At 47.6% G+C, this 16,857-nt stretch overlaps 6 protein-coding genes across 6 annotated transcripts; 3 read left to right on the top strand and 3 right to left on the bottom strand.

Annotated features, from left to right (window-relative positions):
* Window positions 1-154: 154 nt before the first annotated feature.
* ABOM_002085 (DUF3712 domain-containing protein) lies at window positions 155-1,137 on the bottom strand (the record flags this gene model as incomplete). The annotated part of the gene is made up of 3 exons (XM_022529215.1): window positions 155-535; window positions 590-714; window positions 792-1,137. 3 exons carry the CDS (start codon window positions 1,135-1,137, stop codon window positions 155-157), a joined length of 852 nt encoding a protein of 283 aa, XP_022391897.1.
* Window positions 1,138-3,241: 2,104 nt separating this feature from the next.
* Window positions 3,242-4,324, top strand: ABOM_002084 (amidohydrolase family protein; the record flags this gene model as incomplete). Its single annotated transcript, XM_022529214.1, has 1 exon — window positions 3,242-4,324. The coding sequence occupies one exon, from the start codon at window positions 3,242-3,244 to the stop codon at window positions 4,322-4,324; it is 1,083 nt and encodes a 360-aa protein (XP_022391898.1).
* Window positions 4,325-5,940: 1,616 nt separating this feature from the next.
* ABOM_002083 (uncharacterized protein) lies at window positions 5,941-6,681 on the bottom strand (the record flags this gene model as incomplete). Its single annotated transcript, XM_022529213.1, has 4 exons — window positions 5,941-5,963; window positions 6,016-6,284; window positions 6,356-6,523; window positions 6,590-6,681. 4 exons carry the CDS (start codon window positions 6,679-6,681, stop codon window positions 5,941-5,943), a joined length of 552 nt encoding a protein of 183 aa, XP_022391895.1.
* A 3,778-nt stretch (window positions 6,682-10,459) lies between these two features.
* Window positions 10,460-13,094, top strand: ABOM_002082 (uncharacterized protein; the record flags this gene model as incomplete). The annotated part of the gene is made up of 5 exons (XM_022529212.1): window positions 10,460-10,659; window positions 10,735-11,859; window positions 11,918-12,310; window positions 12,370-12,632; window positions 12,688-13,094. 5 exons carry the CDS (start codon window positions 10,460-10,462, stop codon window positions 13,092-13,094), a joined length of 2,388 nt encoding a protein of 795 aa, XP_022391896.1.
* A 345-nt stretch (window positions 13,095-13,439) lies between these two features.
* On the bottom strand, window positions 13,440-14,222 carry ABOM_002081 (sterol desaturase family protein; the record flags this gene model as incomplete). The annotated part of the gene is made up of 1 exon (XM_022529211.1): window positions 13,440-14,222. One exon carries the CDS (start codon window positions 14,220-14,222, stop codon window positions 13,440-13,442), a length of 783 nt encoding a protein of 260 aa, XP_022391893.1.
* A 445-nt stretch (window positions 14,223-14,667) lies between these two features.
* On the top strand, window positions 14,668-16,694 carry ABOM_002080 (flavin-containing monooxygenase; the record flags this gene model as incomplete). Its single annotated transcript, XM_022529210.1, has 6 exons — window positions 14,668-14,851; window positions 14,904-15,305; window positions 15,356-15,690; window positions 15,762-16,102; window positions 16,166-16,313; window positions 16,371-16,694. 6 exons carry the CDS (start codon window positions 14,668-14,670, stop codon window positions 16,692-16,694), a joined length of 1,734 nt encoding a protein of 577 aa, XP_022391894.1.
* Between the last annotated feature and the right edge of the window lie 163 nt (window positions 16,695-16,857).

Genomic DNA, 16,857 nt, shown 5'->3' with positions numbered 1-16,857 from the left:
AAAGATGTTATTACTACTACCACTTTCTTGATGGCTAGTCACGCCGTGGTGTATTTCTAGTGCCCATGACTAAATGGATCTCATTATGCAAGGTCTTGTACGTGAAGTGCATGGTTTTTATTATCCAGGAGCCTTCCACACCTCGTCTCCGAAATCAGCCATCAGCTCTACGAAGCCGTGACGAAAATGGTGAGCCTATACCATTATCTTCCAGCATTCCTCCTAGTGTGTTCAACCCAAGTTCGACAAGCGGTAACTCTGCTGTCATAGTTAAGTTGTTCATTGCTTCAGTGTAATACGGTACCTCAACACCGTCATACGTCACAAGCTTCACCACAGAATCTATAAGGAGGTATCCATTTTCCAAAGCATCGGACTGGGCCTTTATAATGGTACCGGCATTCGACTTGATTCTTTCTAGGTTCAGTATGCCGTATAAAGGACTTGACTGATTCCCTGGTTTTATGATCAGATCTTTGAGCGTAGCGTTGCCAATTATGTCCTCAGAAATCTTCAGGTCCAATACGACAGTTCCCTGCAGGGATTGTCAGCTGATCGACTTGGTCACAGGTTTTTTAGGGGTGTTTACAATCTCCAATGTCATGACCGAAGGATTGGGCAGGGATACGGTGGCAATGAAGTTCGTCCCATTGTCAGCGGCAGGGAGGAGTAATTGGGGATCCCGGATGGAGAAGCCCGAGAATGAATTCAGGCCTGGTATCAAGCATCAGAATTTGTTTTCTTTCAATTCGGAAACGCGAGAGTTTTTTTGTGCAGGAGGTGCAGCTAACCTTTCTGTATAATCTCCTTATTAAAGACAACACTTGATTTTAATTTGCCCAGGTAAGCATTCACTCTTGCGGCCACAGACATAGCAACGGTTTCCTCGAATATCATGGACCGGACGTATTCAAGCCATTGCTGGTTGTTCAATTGTGTAGTTTGGTTTTGGACCCCTAGAACAGCCGTCCCGCCAACTGTGATTCCAGGTATGTACACTTGGGCGAATGGGCTGTTACTTGAACCGTGTACGGATGCAAGATTTAGTGTCAGAGGATCTATGCGTACTGGAATGTCAACGGGTAGATGTAAAGTTGAGTTGATAGTAAGGTCGACCGAATGAGAGCGCGGGTTCATGATATCGGCTGCTATGAGGGTGAGGGATGATTGATTTAGTATTCGCTGAGCTATGGCAGGGAGTATCACTAGAAAACTAAGAACACAGTAAGTGCTATTATTCAGAGGAAGCAGGTATGGGCCATACAAGACTGGTAGCATGATTGCCAACACGACAACCCCACCCAGAATATAGAACCACCGGAACTTTGTGCAGTGTCGCCGAAGAGATTGTCGCTTGCTTTTTTGGAAACTTGACGATGATGGACTGGAATCTATCACCTCGCAATGTTCAACCTCGGATACATCCCCACCAACTTGACCGGGTAGCCGTTGATCAATTCCGATGCCATTGCGGCTGGATGAAAAGAGATATGATTTCATAGTATATCCAAGGATCTGTGTCTAGATGGAAGACGAAGAATAGGCAATCCCTGGGGTGGAGACTTTGCAGGGGGTAGAGCTATCACCGTCAGCCTGCTTCTCTGAGAGATAAAGTTATGGAAAGGACAAACATTTTAAATACTGTATAAATGGCGGAAGGCCAACCGACCCGGTTGGTGTCTGCTGGCTAGCAACAGGGGGTTCAGTATCGGCACTGTTAGTGTGAAAATAAAACGTTGAGAATCTCGCCCAAGGCAGGTGTGGTTGGCCCGGCCATGGACCACTGAGAACTTGATGGATTGACCAACAATGGTTCCGAGACAACACATGTGAAGTCCGGGATTATCAGTACACAGGCTAGGCTTTTCTAAAACGCTCAAGGATCTAGCCCTAAACCTGACCGTTGCTAACTAACAGCATGTCCTCAATTCTTTTCCAATGTGCCTGTTCTGCATTGCCTGTGAGGGACCGGCTGTGATCCGGAACCGTGCTGATTTTAAATGCGCGGGTCAAGTCTTCCGGACTTCTTTCTTGCTGGTTCTCGCTTTCATATTGGTCAGGTCTTACTCCACACTGTGAGTTAACCTTTGTGCAAGACAGTAATAGGGTAGGATTTGACCCCATACAGGGCCCGGAAACATCCCGAACCTCAATCCAAGTCTCATGGTACACGGATCCTGGGGCGATTTTGGTAGTCCCGAGTACCCAGGGCCAGTTGACACCAGAGCAGTTTCTGTAGAGATCAAACTGAGCAATAAATACCCGAGGGTGGAGTCCTAAATATATCTCAGTATAAATACAAAAGACCTCCCGACACTCCCTGGGAGCAGCAATGGGACTTGATTGAGAAAATTACAGAAGCCGTCAATTTTCTTACATTGAAATATTATCGTTGAGAGATTAGTGTCCCGCTAGCTGTACCTACGAAGTAGCGAGCGATGGTGAAACAAGCACTGAAACTAGAAGGAGGGTTGATTCAGAGGAATTTTGGGCAGCAAATGTCCAGTACTTGCCGATGACGATCCAGATGCTCCATTTCTTACCTTTTTTAGTGTGAGCAGAAGTATGGCCAGTCCTATCGAGGCGTTCCCAAGACCAGCCGTCCAGAGATAGATGCACCGGGTGAAGAAATGCTAAAAGAGGGCTTCGCTGTGAGGGCAGACATACAAACAGCAACGCAGAAGCCATCACATTATCCTAGTAAGAATGCCCCTTGGCCAGCACCTCCAGTGCTTCCGAGAAGCAATTATGCCCGGAACTCACAAGACTCATTCAAGAGATGGAAGTATAAAGACACGTACATCGAATCGCAGCATAACAGCAATTAGTACGGGAATTCTTGTGGCAAGTCCTCCAGCAAGACCGGGACGCATCCTCAGGGCCCAGTCCTCCTCACCCTTGTCCTTGCCGGAGCGGTACCGAGGAGAAAATAAGTTCAGTGCCAAATTTCCAGGATATTTGAAACCAAGCGGGTTCTGGTTGGTGTCGGACCCTGGCAAGCCATTTGGAGATCTTCATTCGCCGCGCGTCCCCTCTGCAACCAGTTGAAAGCGAATGGATTTGGGACCCCCTATCATGGGCCATGGAAATATAAATATGATTGCATATCGCCCTCAGCTCTGAATCCAAGAGTATAGCGATCATAACCTCTGCGATCTCGGTGCTCCTTCTCTCTTTCTTTGTTATTCCTATCGGTTTCTTTAGCCTCTATACTCGACCGTTTACTGTCTTTACCTCAAACATGCGTATATCGAGCAACCTTCTTTTTGCAACACTTCTGAGTGGCCTTCCAGGTAGTGCCCATACTCATGGAACCAAGCACCGCCACAACCTCCGCGACACGTGGCACCTGACAGATACACACATCCATGTGCTTCCTCCATTCTATGTTGCCGCAGTGGCCGCAGCCGGTGGTGATCCCTCCGGATTCCCAACGCCCGAGTGGTCCCTGGAAGGGACATTGCGCAGCATGAAGCTTGTCGGGTCTAAGAAGGCCGTCGTATCTCTGTCAACCCCTGGGGTTCCTATCGCAGGAACTGGGGAAAAGGCTCGCACCCTCTGTCGCAACGTCAATGACTTCCTGGCGAACATCACGCAGGAAGCTCCCACTCATATAGAATTCTTCGGGGCTCTTCCAGACTGGCGAGATGTTAGCGGCACTCTAGCAGAAATTGACTATATCTTCAAGACTCAAAAGGCAGCTGTTGGGGTTGGGATGTATACTGCGTATGGGGATATGTTACCCGGCGATCCGACCTTTGATCCGATCTGGGAGAGACTTAACATGTACAAGGCATTAGTGTTCATGCATCCTGGAGTCATGGATGTGAATCCCTCCTTTGTCGCTGGGGTCTTGCCACAGCCTATCATTGACTACCCCCAGCAGACCACTCGCGCGGCCGTCGACCTGGTCCTTCGCGGGGTTCGCACACGCACGCAGGATGTAGACCTGATTCTATCTCATGCAGGCGGCACCCTTCCATACCTATCCACTCGTGCATTGGGAAGTCTTCTGGTACCACAAATTGCCAGTGCCGTGAATGTGACCATACCTCAGGTCAAGGCTGAATTCCGCCGCTTCTACTATGACATTGCCCTCAGTACCACCAAGACCCAACTTACCGGGCTTTTGTTAAACACGGATACATCGCATGTGTTGTACGGATCCGATTATCCCTATGCTCCTGCGGTGGCGATTGAAGGCTCCAAAGACGGCTACATCGCCTTTGCACACGACCACCCGGAACTGGGCCCCGACGTCCTTTCGAATAACGCCAAAGACCTACTCGTCAAGCATAGGCTCTCGGCAGGCCTGGATGATTAGGCTCATCCTACCGCATCAAATCCCCATCGACGGCTATTTCCCATGCGTTGGGGAAAGGAGATATGGCCAGTACATCCTCATATTCCTTTTTCGTCTTTCAATTATGTAGCCATTGCGAACGGATTTTCCCACGCTCCTAGTGGGTTTTTGGTAGTATTTCACTTCTATTGTCTCAATGGCACCTTCAAGTTTATCTGATTCGATTACATTCTTTACTTCATACCATTGCGGCATTTCTTATCGTAGCATAACCTGCAATTACAGAATTTTGAATACTTCCAGCCACCACTCATGCTGGTCATGGCGTGACACATAGCTGCATAAACTGCTGACTGGCAATCATGGCTTGCACCACCCACACAAGAACCCTATCTCCAGTCTGTTTGCCCCTACTCCGTCGGGTTAACTATGACTGCGTTATGTAATCTGCGCAGAAGACCAACTTGCCTTCCTTCCCGCTAACGTGAGCCCCGAACCAGGCGAGCTGTGCTACTTGATCGTTTCTGTGAGGAGAGGGTTGGTCCGCTTTATTAGAATAAGGGAATGAGTGCGTGTTTAAGAGGTGATGCTGTGGCCTGGTTGCTGAAGTCGCGGGACTCGCATACTGAGTGGGCGCCTACTTAACTCAGATCGTCAGCTAGATTTCGAAAAGTGTGGTCTACCGAGGTCATGCTAGAGCTTCCTCTCTCTCTCTGTCTCTCTTTTTTTTTCCTTTCCTACCGTGCTTAGGGAGACTTTGGCTTTAAGGGCACTCTTTGCCAGTTGAAATCCATGAATCCCGCTCACATCCCTGTATATCTCATCACCGTAGCTCCCTTGAGAAAAGTGATTTATTTCCGTCATTGTACACGATACAAACCGGGGGTTTTCTAAGGCCATTAGCACTCAGAAGGATCATGGAATCTATTATTTATTTTTAACACTACATTCACGTCATATAGTCTCTAGAAAGAAAAGGGAAAGCAAATAGAAAACTAGAGTAACCTGAGTATAACAATCAATTCATCCTTAGATATGTAGGTGTTAACTAAGGTTTCTTTTGGGAGACCCGTACATTAGATATATCGGATAAAGGTAGTGTGATAAAGCATTAATAGGGATGTGATTAATGATAAGGTTAGAAATAAATCATGGAAGCACCGATTATAGACCGAGCCAGCCTGGGCACTTTGAAGGATCCCCCCCCTTTTAGTAAACAACTTGAGCATCCTCTAGATGCAGCCAAAGTCCAATAGCTTCATCTCTCAGCCCAGCCTAGTCAGGCCGAATAAATGGGGGTTCCCTCCATGGTTTGTTTAAATTCTTGCAAGGAGACTTCGGGTTCTGCCGGGGGTTAGTAGCTCGTATCTCCCCCAGGTAAGGGTTGACGTACAGTAATGCGGCACTTCATGGCCTGCCTCGAAGACACGCAGGTATGAGAGGATGCTAACTGACTTGTACGCTCCCTTCTTCTCTCCATTGACGGTATAATCCCCTGGCTTTTTGCTGGCAAATTCGTTGTGGCCATTGAAGGAGACCTTGTCAGCGGTTTCCTTCAACCCAAGCTAGTTGCAAATCTAGTTTGCGTAGCCTGCCCACAGCAAAGTTCCCGCGCTAGATTGAACAATATTGCTCAGCTACTGGATATATGACCGATACCCTATCATTGATACATTAGCATCTCTGAGTAAATGGGGTCGAGCAAGTCATACTATCTCCAGTTGCGGAAAAGAGCCCATACGCAGTCATGGGACACTCTGGATACAGCGAGCGAGCGCTAATCGCGTTGACAACGTCTAAGCGCAAGAGGTACTTGCTATAGGTGCTGGGCGGGTTGGGGTCCTGGGTGAGGGCGCGTACATCAAAGCTAGCAGTTGATGCGATAGGCCCTTGAATCAGCTCGTAGCGTCTCACCGATGCAGCAACGCAAGCGGCATTCCGCCGGTCGGGCTCGGGCACTTGTTGAGCGCGGGCAAACATGCTGCATAGTATTCCGTGTAGTATTCCGCCGCCTGGGCCAGGGTGATCAGGGGCCGATAAGGATTCACCAACGCATAGTCAATGTAGGACTTGTAGACGTCGGCGGCGTGGGTGAAGCCGTTGTTGACGCCGAGGGCAACCAGGTTGATTTCCTCTCCTGTTTCCTTGCCCTGCTGGGTAGCAAGGTTTTGCTTCAATATGTAGGCTGCGAACCCTGGTCCGTAGTGACCCCTTATGATTCTGTCCAAATGAGAAAAGTCACGGCTCTGGTTCTCTGGGAAGCGATTTTAGAATGCTTGGATCAACTTCCAAACGTATTTGTCGGCGGTATATGTCGACACAACCATTTCAACACCATGGGAGAGCCCAGCTCCAATTTGCTGGTCGATGTGGAGCATGTTGGCGTACTCATTCCAGCTGTATGGGTTTAGGTCCGGCTCGAGGGGCCCGCTGTAGAGCTGGCATGGCCCATTCTCCTAGAAGAGGCCAATCATGCTGGAGCAGCCCAGGCCACCGTTGAACCATGTAGCCAGGGGAGCGGCCTCAGGGTTGTTGCGGGCTTCAAAGAACCAAAACCACATGTCTATCCTCTCGCCAACAGAGAAGTACCCTGAGTAGGTGTTGACACCGGGGGTGGTCTCTTATATTTCAGAGTTCTTGACGATCTCGATGGTTGAATTTGTAGACTGATTCTCAAACTGATAATAGATAGTGCCATCGCGCTCTAACAGCTTTGTATTGGCTTCCAAATTGGGATGAGCTATATAGAAAGCTCCAAAATGGCCCAGAGTAAGAAGAATAAGAGAAGAGAAAAGTATTGTGTCGACTGATTCGGGAGTGAAGGTCTGGTATATTGAGTGTAGCTGGCTGTGAGTGTTGTATAACTGCCCCCTCTTGTTAGAGAATATTGTGCTACTATTGCGATAGATCTCATTTACGCGTGTAGATTGCAGGATTTGAACTATAGATTTGCTGTATCTGTTTAGTGCTGGAACCTGGAATCGGGTCTATTGAAATTATTCTTCGAGGCTCTAACAGAGGATCAGCAGTGGGTCTATAGTGGATAGCGCTTCTGGAAATCTCTGAGAAGGGATGTAATAATCTACGCTTGATGCTGAGAACCTTCTGTTATCCGTTAACGGTATTGTCTAGGCTTGTTCGGGGTTATATCGTTGCTTGTGGTGGAGTAAGTCTTGAAGATAAGGGAGAGGCGGTTCTGAAGTACTCGGCTAGTAAAATCACGATAAACCGCGTAGAATGCTTGCTCTTATTGTCTCCGGCCTCGTGCTCTATTATGTATATGACAATATCAATATGATCCACAGCCATCCTATCCTTATACTAGAGATATCGGTATCTTGCTAGCAGTTTAGTATAGATTTGCTCCGGAAGGGATTGTCACAAGTGTGGTATACTGAGTCTTGAAGCCCTGGCTATTAAGTTTATGATAATATATTTCAAAGCTCTCTTATTTGAATTATATTTGAACTCCAGAGTTCTACTTGTATCAAGATTTCTACTAGGAAATCTCCACTAGAGGTTCTGCTACTATTTATTTCTCTGACTTGGTGAATTTTAATACCATCTCAAGTCGATCTATGTATTAAGACAGCCCGGAGGCGTCTCAGTGAATCCCCTGGTGTGGGAAAGTGAATATCTGTGTTACGTTACGAGTGGAGGCCAATGTGTTCTCTTTGACTTTGATACTGGGTTATCTGGTCTGTAAGTGCTGGTCAGTATTACTAGAGAGGACTACAGAGCAGGATAGTATATCGAAAATCTTCTATAACTGGGTTATTTCTACCCTGACGGGTATCGAGGCTATGAGTCAGAAAGTCTATAATATTAAGTACAGCTTATCTTCGAAATTGTTCGCTGGACTTGTATAGGGTGTTTTGTTAGTTTACTTTAGTTATTAATATACTATCTGCCACAGTATCTAGCCTTTTTTTTATCAATCAAGAAGTTATCTCCGTGAGCTGCTGTACAAAGTCACGATTACTTAAAATATGTAGATGGTATACTCTGGTTGGCCTACTATTAATTGGTTGAAAATACTCAGATACTCGGGCTGTACGTGATCCTGGAGCCAATTAGTATTTGTAAAATAAAGATCCCGGTTCTCTGATATTACAAAGGTGTACAAATCCAGTTGTAGTGTGCAGGCCAATATAATGTACTCGGCCGAAGCTAAGGTAGACGACACAAACGGTCCACGGTATATATATAGATCTAGTTCGCTCCGAAGGATTTACTGCTGGCCTCAACACCCGGTCTCTATATCTGTCTATAGATCAGGCCGCCTATACTAGAGATTAGAGCTAGAACAATAACTTGACTCGAATTAAGCCCGATGATACTTAGTGTTGCTTAATTGTGTATTCTTCTAATCAAGTAGCAAAGAAAGTGAGAGTACTCGCAATATTTATATATCAGCGACCCTGCTATCTGCTATATGTATATCTACAGGGTACAGATATCTGAATGACTGTACAAATAGTATAGTAAGGAGTGATATAGAAAAAGGATCTCTCCAGAGCAATTTCCCAGCCTTGTCTAGATAATATACTATCGTATCAATTGTTGGCATTCCGGCTACTCTATATCCAAGTTGCGTTAAATAGAACAACTGGGCGGAGGGCCGCACCTCTATTAAAGGCCAGTTTGTTGGGCGACCCAGAGCTCTTATCAATAACTACATCATTAGTGGCCAGCGCATCTATACAGGCGGCGATTGCCTTCCCGCCGGGGCAGGACTCAAGTAACTTGATATACATGGTGAGGCTGCAGAAGTGCGGCCTGGCGATGGACGTTTTTGCCATAGTTGTCATAGCCATAGAGGACCCAATATAGATAGATAGGATATCAATATCCAGAATAAAGATATCGAGAGCAACGACCCAGTTAGAGAAGGAGACCTTGATATTCCCGTGGGCGATGGCGTCAACGGTAATAGTGTTCGGGCTCGAGACTGGGCTGGTGGTATTAGCGGATACCTGGATAGAGAAAGCAAAGGGAAATAAAAGATTAGTTAATACATGCCCCTGCGCTAATAGAGACATAGTAGATAAGGAATAATGGAATTACATCTTTATTTCTAGCAGCGACAATAGTAGTCATACTGAGAGTATTGGCCGCCACGGCGAGAGAGTTGAATGCTTCAGAAAAGATATCGCCTTCCTACTAGATTATTATATCCTTGACTGGTATTGGAATCATTGATATAGTTAATCTATACTTATATTGATAGCGGTAGCAGTCTGGTACTTCTTAGTAACAATATCGTCGATATCCCAGACGTAGCCCAGAAGGATAATCGAGATAGAAGACTTGTACACCCTTTAGTCAGCCTAACAGCGAATTTACTCCGGAAGATTAGACGAAGAAAGGTGGGAAGGTATGCGCTTTCTCCAAGGAATATCTTGACGATCAACTGCGTCTTTTTGACGATGTCTCAGGCACGAGAGCCGAATATGGCAGCAACGTTTGTGCTATGCCCCTGTATATCAAGATCGGGCTCTGGGACCGCAACAAAGCCAGAGCAAGTGCGACCTCCGAACTTCAGATGTGCGTAGTTAATGCCAGTATCGACAACATAGTCAAAAGTGCCTAGTTCTTAACGGGTAAAACTTACACAACTAGGTTAAAGGATTACAAGCCTATCATTATACATACATATATATATATATATATATGTTCTATACATGATACTTGTAATTACAGGCTAGCCCTAATTTACATATTAGCTCCTTATGTATCTTGTTATCTTTCAATTTAAAAAAAATATAATATATAAACCTATAGCTCTAAATACCATAATTTTAAGTAATTAACAGTAGTCAACCGTTTTCTAGTCTAAGAGCGACCGGAATGCTTCCGTTGAGCGGAGCCCATGGCGCTGACTCTACTTAGCTGTATCTAATAGTCTTGTACCCAAAGTAAATTATGGCTACTCAGACTGCTATTGGATTTCACAACCCCACACCCGCAAGGGAGATATCAGTGCGTAACGTAGAGCCGGGACTGTCCCGGCTCGACAATCCTTGCGCCCCTAGCAGGCAAGATATAACGATTAAAGGCTCATCCCTTTTCGGACTCTCTACATTAAGCGATCCTGATTTGTTATGAGCCTTCTCGGGCGCTCTTCGGGGCACTGGATCTTGCCCTCATTACAGAATGCCACCGAAAGCTGCAGATGACTCGAAGCGACGCACTACTACGCGCCGGAAAGTTGCCCTGGCATGCGAGTCGTGTAGGGAGAAAAAGGTCCGCTGCGACGGGAATAAACCTATCTGTGGGCCGTGCACGAGACGGGCGTATCGGATTGACCAGTGCGTCTACAATACGGATAACGCCCGGTCCGCCGGCAGAGACGAGTGAGTCTAATGAGCATTAATCATTGCATTGACGAAAATAAATGAGAATGATTAATTCAAGCTAACGCAAAGCAGATGGTATCAGACTCTTTGTCAGCGAATCAGGGAACTGGAAGATGCATGTCTGAGGGCTGGGGTCTCCATCGACTCCTCATCGGGCCCTCAGGCTCGACGCGAGCCTCTTCGCGAACCTAACGGGCACGGTGGAATCCCAGTTCAGATGGGCAGTCCTTCCCTGACGGTTCCCCATCACTCTGGTGAAACTGCTGGACCAAATCCGGGTCCCACAAGCTTCGGAGTCAGAGTCACACCGGGACACCGGGTGCTATCCACACTCAGTGAAAGCGCAAACAGCCAGTCTGGAACGGCAGTACCAGAAGCTACAGAGTGTACACAAAATGCAGGAGCCTACGAATCGCCGTTGTTTGATGAAGGAGGAGGGCACGTCACCGGAATGGGCCAGATCATGGCCCTGGATGATGAAAGCAGGCGGCAATCCTCCCGATTCCAGTTTTATGGTACTTCATCCACCGCTTCGCTTATGCGGTTTGCCTGGCACTCCATGCCTTCGCGACCAGCGAATGCTTCGTCTTCGGAACGTATGTCCAGTACTCTTCAGGACAATTTCACTGAGTACCGGTACGACGATTTTGTGCTGCCACCTCGGACACTGGCAGACCACCTCGTCAAATCTTTTTTCGACCATGTATACACTCTATATCCATTCTTCCACCGTCCTGCCTTTGAAGCAGCGTATAGAAATCTCTGGCGTGCTGGGGATGAACATGAGATCCCTCTCACAGATATGAGAATTGGACTGGGCTCGGGCGCGGAATCTGGGTCTAGATCAATCCTCTTCCATGCTGCATTAAATTCTATCTTTGCTTTGGGCTGTCAGTTTGCAGATATTGTCCCCGAGGAAGTCGAGCTTGTTGCAAATTCCTTCTTCCTTCGAGCGAAGCGATTTATCGGACTTGATCTGCTTGATCTCAATACACTTGGTGTAGTTCAGACTTTATTAATCACGGCACTCTTTCTGCAGAGCTCTCCTTATCCCAGCCGATGTTGGAATTCTATTGGGGTTGCTTGCAGGGTTGCCCTGGGCCTAGGACTGCATGAGTCGGATACTCTGGCCACCTTAACGCCTTTGGAATCTGATATTCGGCGGCGAACCTGGCATGGCTGTGTGATGATGGATGTGTAAGTCCTGCTCGTATTCATTTAACCTTCCCCATCCTGTGCTAATATATAGCCACAGCACTCTGAGCATGACATATGGCAGGCCAACCATGACGACTCATTTAGCCCCTCTTCCTCCACCTGATACCTCTGATACGTCCGGTCAAGATGGGGCCGAGGACCCATCACTGATGGCATTCTATACTGAGGCCATTAAGCTTTACGGTATTCTAGACAGGATATTATCCGATGTATACTACGCTTGGCGTGGCCAGTCACATCAGCATCAACCAGAGCCCTCAACTAAGAGCCTGGGGGGTCTGGATATCGTCCTTGCGACCGAAAGAGAACTCACATTGTTCGAGGCGAACCTTCCGTCTTTCCTCAAGTGGAGCTCAGGTACTTCGACCATGCATTCAGATAGAGGGCTGAATCAGGCAATCGCTAAGCAACGAAACGTTCTTCATGCTAGGTGTGCTTCCCCTCGGCTCTGTCGCTACCTATGTAACTCCTCCTTACCCACTTATACAGATACCTACATCTCCACCTCCTTCTACACCGCCCTATCTTCACCCAACTCTACTCAGCAAGAGTACGGGAGCGCGAGTCTGCAGACGAGTCTAACTCACAAGAGAGCCTGTCCTCTCCAAGCTTCACCGCTCGGAACACCTTGTACTCCTCTATGGCTACCAAGTCCGCAACCGCCTGCGTTATGGCAGCTATTGACCTCACGCACCTAGTCCACGAGACCTATCACACCCCTGCCACTGATGCATGGTGGTACAATGGATTCTGTACGTTGTTCATAATCTCTCTTTTCCATTGTTCCCCCATTACTGACTAGTCTAGATGTGTCAACCGCCGCAATAGTGCTCCTCATTTCCTTTTCCGCTCCATCAATGATTCCTCCATCCGCTATAGATAAAGCCCGAGAAGCCTGGAAAGAAGCCACAAGCGTTCTGGAGTCTATGGCTACAGTTAGTCCATCTGCGAGCAACACCCTACGATTTCTCCGGACTGCATATCACCAGGTGGTCCCCAGTGACGTGCAGCATACAGAGGATGGAGTTGCTAATGTTGATCCTTCGTTGCATCCAAATAACATACCGCAGACTCATGATACATTTAATCACCCTGATCACGACTTATTGCAGGCCCCATTCTTCAGTTGGGAAGAATATGCGGCAAATATAGGTCAGGGGCTGGGTGATATGGGGTTCTTGACGCGACTTGACTTTCCTGATACTATAGGTTGAGACTAAGAGCTTTAGTTGAGCTGTTCGCGAGCAATAGTAGGGTGTTTTTTCTTATGGTCTACATAAAGTTCGTATTTATTTACATAAATAATGTTCCTAAGCATCTCATAACCCATGCCCATCACGTCCAGCATCTTCAGGCGGTCGACTAGATGCTGAGGCTTCAATCTGAAGCCCTTAACCCCAACCAGCTCGGGGGTTAGGACTCGACAGTGGGTAAGTCGAGCTGCCGTCTCGGGAAAGAATGTTTTCGAGAAGTCTTTTGCTTTGTCTTCGTTCATAGTAAGCCATTCTTGCGGTTTTAATATAAGTCGCGGCTTTCCACAGCTTACTTTCTCCGTTCAATCATTCATCATTCTTCGCCTTTTTCGCCTTGGGTTTATCCCACCCCACAACATCTGTCCCATGGATCCAGTCCATCAATCCAATAGTCCCATAATTAACGCGGAACTTCTCATGGTGCAAGTCATGCAGTTCGGCCGGTGGCAATTTCAAAAAGTCGTACCCGCTGTGGTCCGCCGCAGCCTCCCAGAGCTCAAAGGTAGCAAATGCCATAATCGACAGGACGTGTGCGCCTTTGAGATACAAAGGCAGCGTAACTGGCATGACATTTGCGAGGATATGCTCGACCGGATGGGCATACTCCGCTGCGAACGCCACAGGGGTAATATATTTGTGGTGCATTTTATGGATATAGACATAGATACTCGGGTGATGTAGAGCACGGTGGATGTAGTAAAACGATATTTCTCGTGCTAGGAGGCCAAAGACAAAGTCCCCAATGAACTCTCTCCAAGGGGGCACTGTCGGATCCAGATTCAGAGTGGCGTGGTCCAGGCCAGTGAGCCAAACCAGTATGCCATGAAGTGCCACTACCCAGAGATGGTTGAACAGTGAAACTTTCACACAGTGCAGGATTTGCTGGCGTGTCGGTTGTCGGCGGGCTCCCTGGATTTTGTGGCTCTGCGAGAACTTGGGGCACAGGGTATCGATCAGCATGTAAAGCGTTGCTGGGATAATAAAGCCGACAATTTGGGCAATAATTGCCCCCGTCAGTTCGATTGCACCTGGCTTGTATGATTTTAGGATATGATCCCAGGTGGCCTGCAGGTCGCGGTGGAGATCCATAGTTGCTTGATCGCTGGAAGAATGTGATTTTCATTTGACTCGTTCGCAGTACTGGTGGCACTATAAATTTTGAAAAGAAACGGAGCTCTCCGGGACGCACATGAATTAGCTTCCAGGTGTGCAGGTGCTCATGGGTGCTTTAATTTACCGAAAACGAGGCTCAGAAAAGCGAGGCCCAGGAAGCCGGAGCTGACCCGGACAATTATGACACATGTGAAGGCTGCTGGCATACAAGGTACTACTGGCCAAACATCGGATGTATGATTTCCTTAACTAGGGCACCCGTAGAATGCTGTTTTGCACGTATTATTCCTCGATTCGGGTACATCCATGCATCCGGGAGAGTTCCGGCGCAGCGTGATCCATGTCCAGGACGCCTTTCGGGCATGGTTGGTACTTAAACCTACGCGCAACCCAGGCTATAACGTCTCAGTACGATATATTCATGTCAGTCATGGCTTCAAAATCCATCGATCCTCCGTCCTACAGTCAAATAGCATGTGTTGGTGCCGGGCTATCAGCCGTGGCTCTGGGAGCAACGCTAAAGAGATGGTACGATCTTGAAGACATCTGTTTCTTCGAGCGACACCCCACAAGTGGCGGAACATGGTACATCAACACATATCCTGGTCCGAATGACCCCCTTGCCCTCTCCTCACATCCTCAACTTACACCAAATAGGATGCGGCTGCGATGTCCCGAGCGCCCTGTACAGTTTTTCCTTCGCGCAAAACCCAAACTGGACGAAGCTTATGCCCTCAAACACGGAAATCAAAGAGTATGTCGACAACGTGGTCGATACCTACGATCTCCGTCGTAAGATGACCTTCGGAACGGAAGTAGTCCGCAGTGTCTGGCGGGACGATGCAAGTCGCTGGCTTCTGTATCTACGCGATCTGAACACCGGACGCGAATACACCCATGAGTGCCAGATCCTTTTTGCAGCAACAGGACAGCTCGTCGAACCGCGGCCGTGTGAAATTCCTGGCGCTGAAGACTTCCACGGGAGTATCTTTCACTCAGCGCGGTGGGATCACGGGGTGGACCTCGAGGGAAAGAATGTTGTTGTGATCGGGAACGGCTGTATGTGCTCTTTTTTTCCACATCTTAAAATCATATCTGATGGCGTTTAGGCACTGCTGCACAGATTGTGCCGGCCCTAGCCAACGATGCAAAGATAAAGTCCCTGACGCAAATTGTCCGGACAAAGCACTGGATATTTCCTGCCCCGAACTTCGCCTACCCACGGGTGTTGCAATGGATCTTCCGTTATGTTCCATTTGCAATGAGGTTGCACCGATTTCACATTTTCTTGATCGCTGAGAATGACCTTCGCTTGTTTCCGATGACCAAAGGAGCAGCCAGACTGCGAGAGAAGCGGCGAAAGCAGGTTGAGAAATATATGCGCGAGGCAAGCCCAGAGAAATACCACGACCTCCTAATTCCGGATTTCGATGTAGGATGTAAGGTATGCCACTGATTTCCCATATCCTTTGAATATCGGATGCAGAAAACGATGCTGATTTTGCAACTCTCAAGAGGCGAATATTCGATCCCGGCTACCTCAAATCCCTACACAACGATAAAGTCCTTCTAACTAACGCGAAAACTGAAGAGATTACCACAGACGGCATCATGACAGATAAAGGCTTCATTCCAGCGGACGTAATCATTCTCGCAACAGGCTTCAAAACTAACAAATTCATCCCCTACATGGATGTAGTCGGACGCAATGGCGAGGACGTATCACAACACTGGAGCAAGTATGACGGCCCAGCCGCGTACAACTGCTCTGTGCTGAGTGGCTTTCCAAATTTCTTCATGCTCCTCGGACCTAATGCTGCTACCGGGCATACATCGGCTATGATGGCTGCTGAAAAGTAAGTCAACAGCCTTATTCCTCCCACCTAAGCGCAGGAACGTTCTTTAACCATCAATACTAGCTCAATTAACTACGCTCTTCGTGTTTTGAAGCCCGTTCTGGATGGTGACGCCCTGTCGGTTGATCTGAAGCCTAAAGCTGAGCACGACTACGTTTACTGGGTGCAGGACGCATTGAGCAAGCGTGTTTGGAACGCGGGCTGTGTATCGGTAAGTGTTGTAGCCCCTTCGATTTGTTGCTTACATCTCTAACTGTAGACGAAATAGTGGTATCTTAATGATAAGAAATGGAACTCCATGTCTTATCCCTGGACACAAGGCCACTACTGGTGGAGGAGTCTCTTTCCCACCTGGTCCGACTGGAATATCAAAGTTAGTCCCCCTTCAACCAGTGGGCATCGTGATACTCACTGTCAACAGAAAGTTACGAGACCTTCATCACGTCAATCATGGAAACTGATGGTTCTTGCCCTTCTTTGCATTGGTGTTTTGGGGTTCACGCAGTCCGCTCACGCCGCAAGTGTCCCCGTCACTCTCGAGCTTCTTAAAGGCCAGTTGGCCAGAGTACGATCCTGTGTCCTGAGCAGATAGCTCGCAGCAATTAGTCGAGGAGTTATATTTTTTATTAGTCCGCTGGTTCCTGTATTTCGTGCACAGTTTCGTGTATATTATCCAGCTTTTGCCAAGTCGTCGTTAGCAAAATCTCCTTGAACATGCAATCAATATCGATTTATTCAGCGAGATATCTTAGTAT

Source organism: Aspergillus bombycis, assembly GCF_001792695.1.
Source record: "Aspergillus bombycis strain NRRL26010 chromosome Unknown contig00017, whole genome shotgun sequence".
NCBI lineage: Eukaryota > Fungi > Ascomycota > Eurotiomycetes > Eurotiales > Aspergillaceae > Aspergillus > Aspergillus bombycis.
Note: the sequence above shows the minus strand (reverse complement) of the source record. Positions and strands in the feature narration are given on the sequence as shown.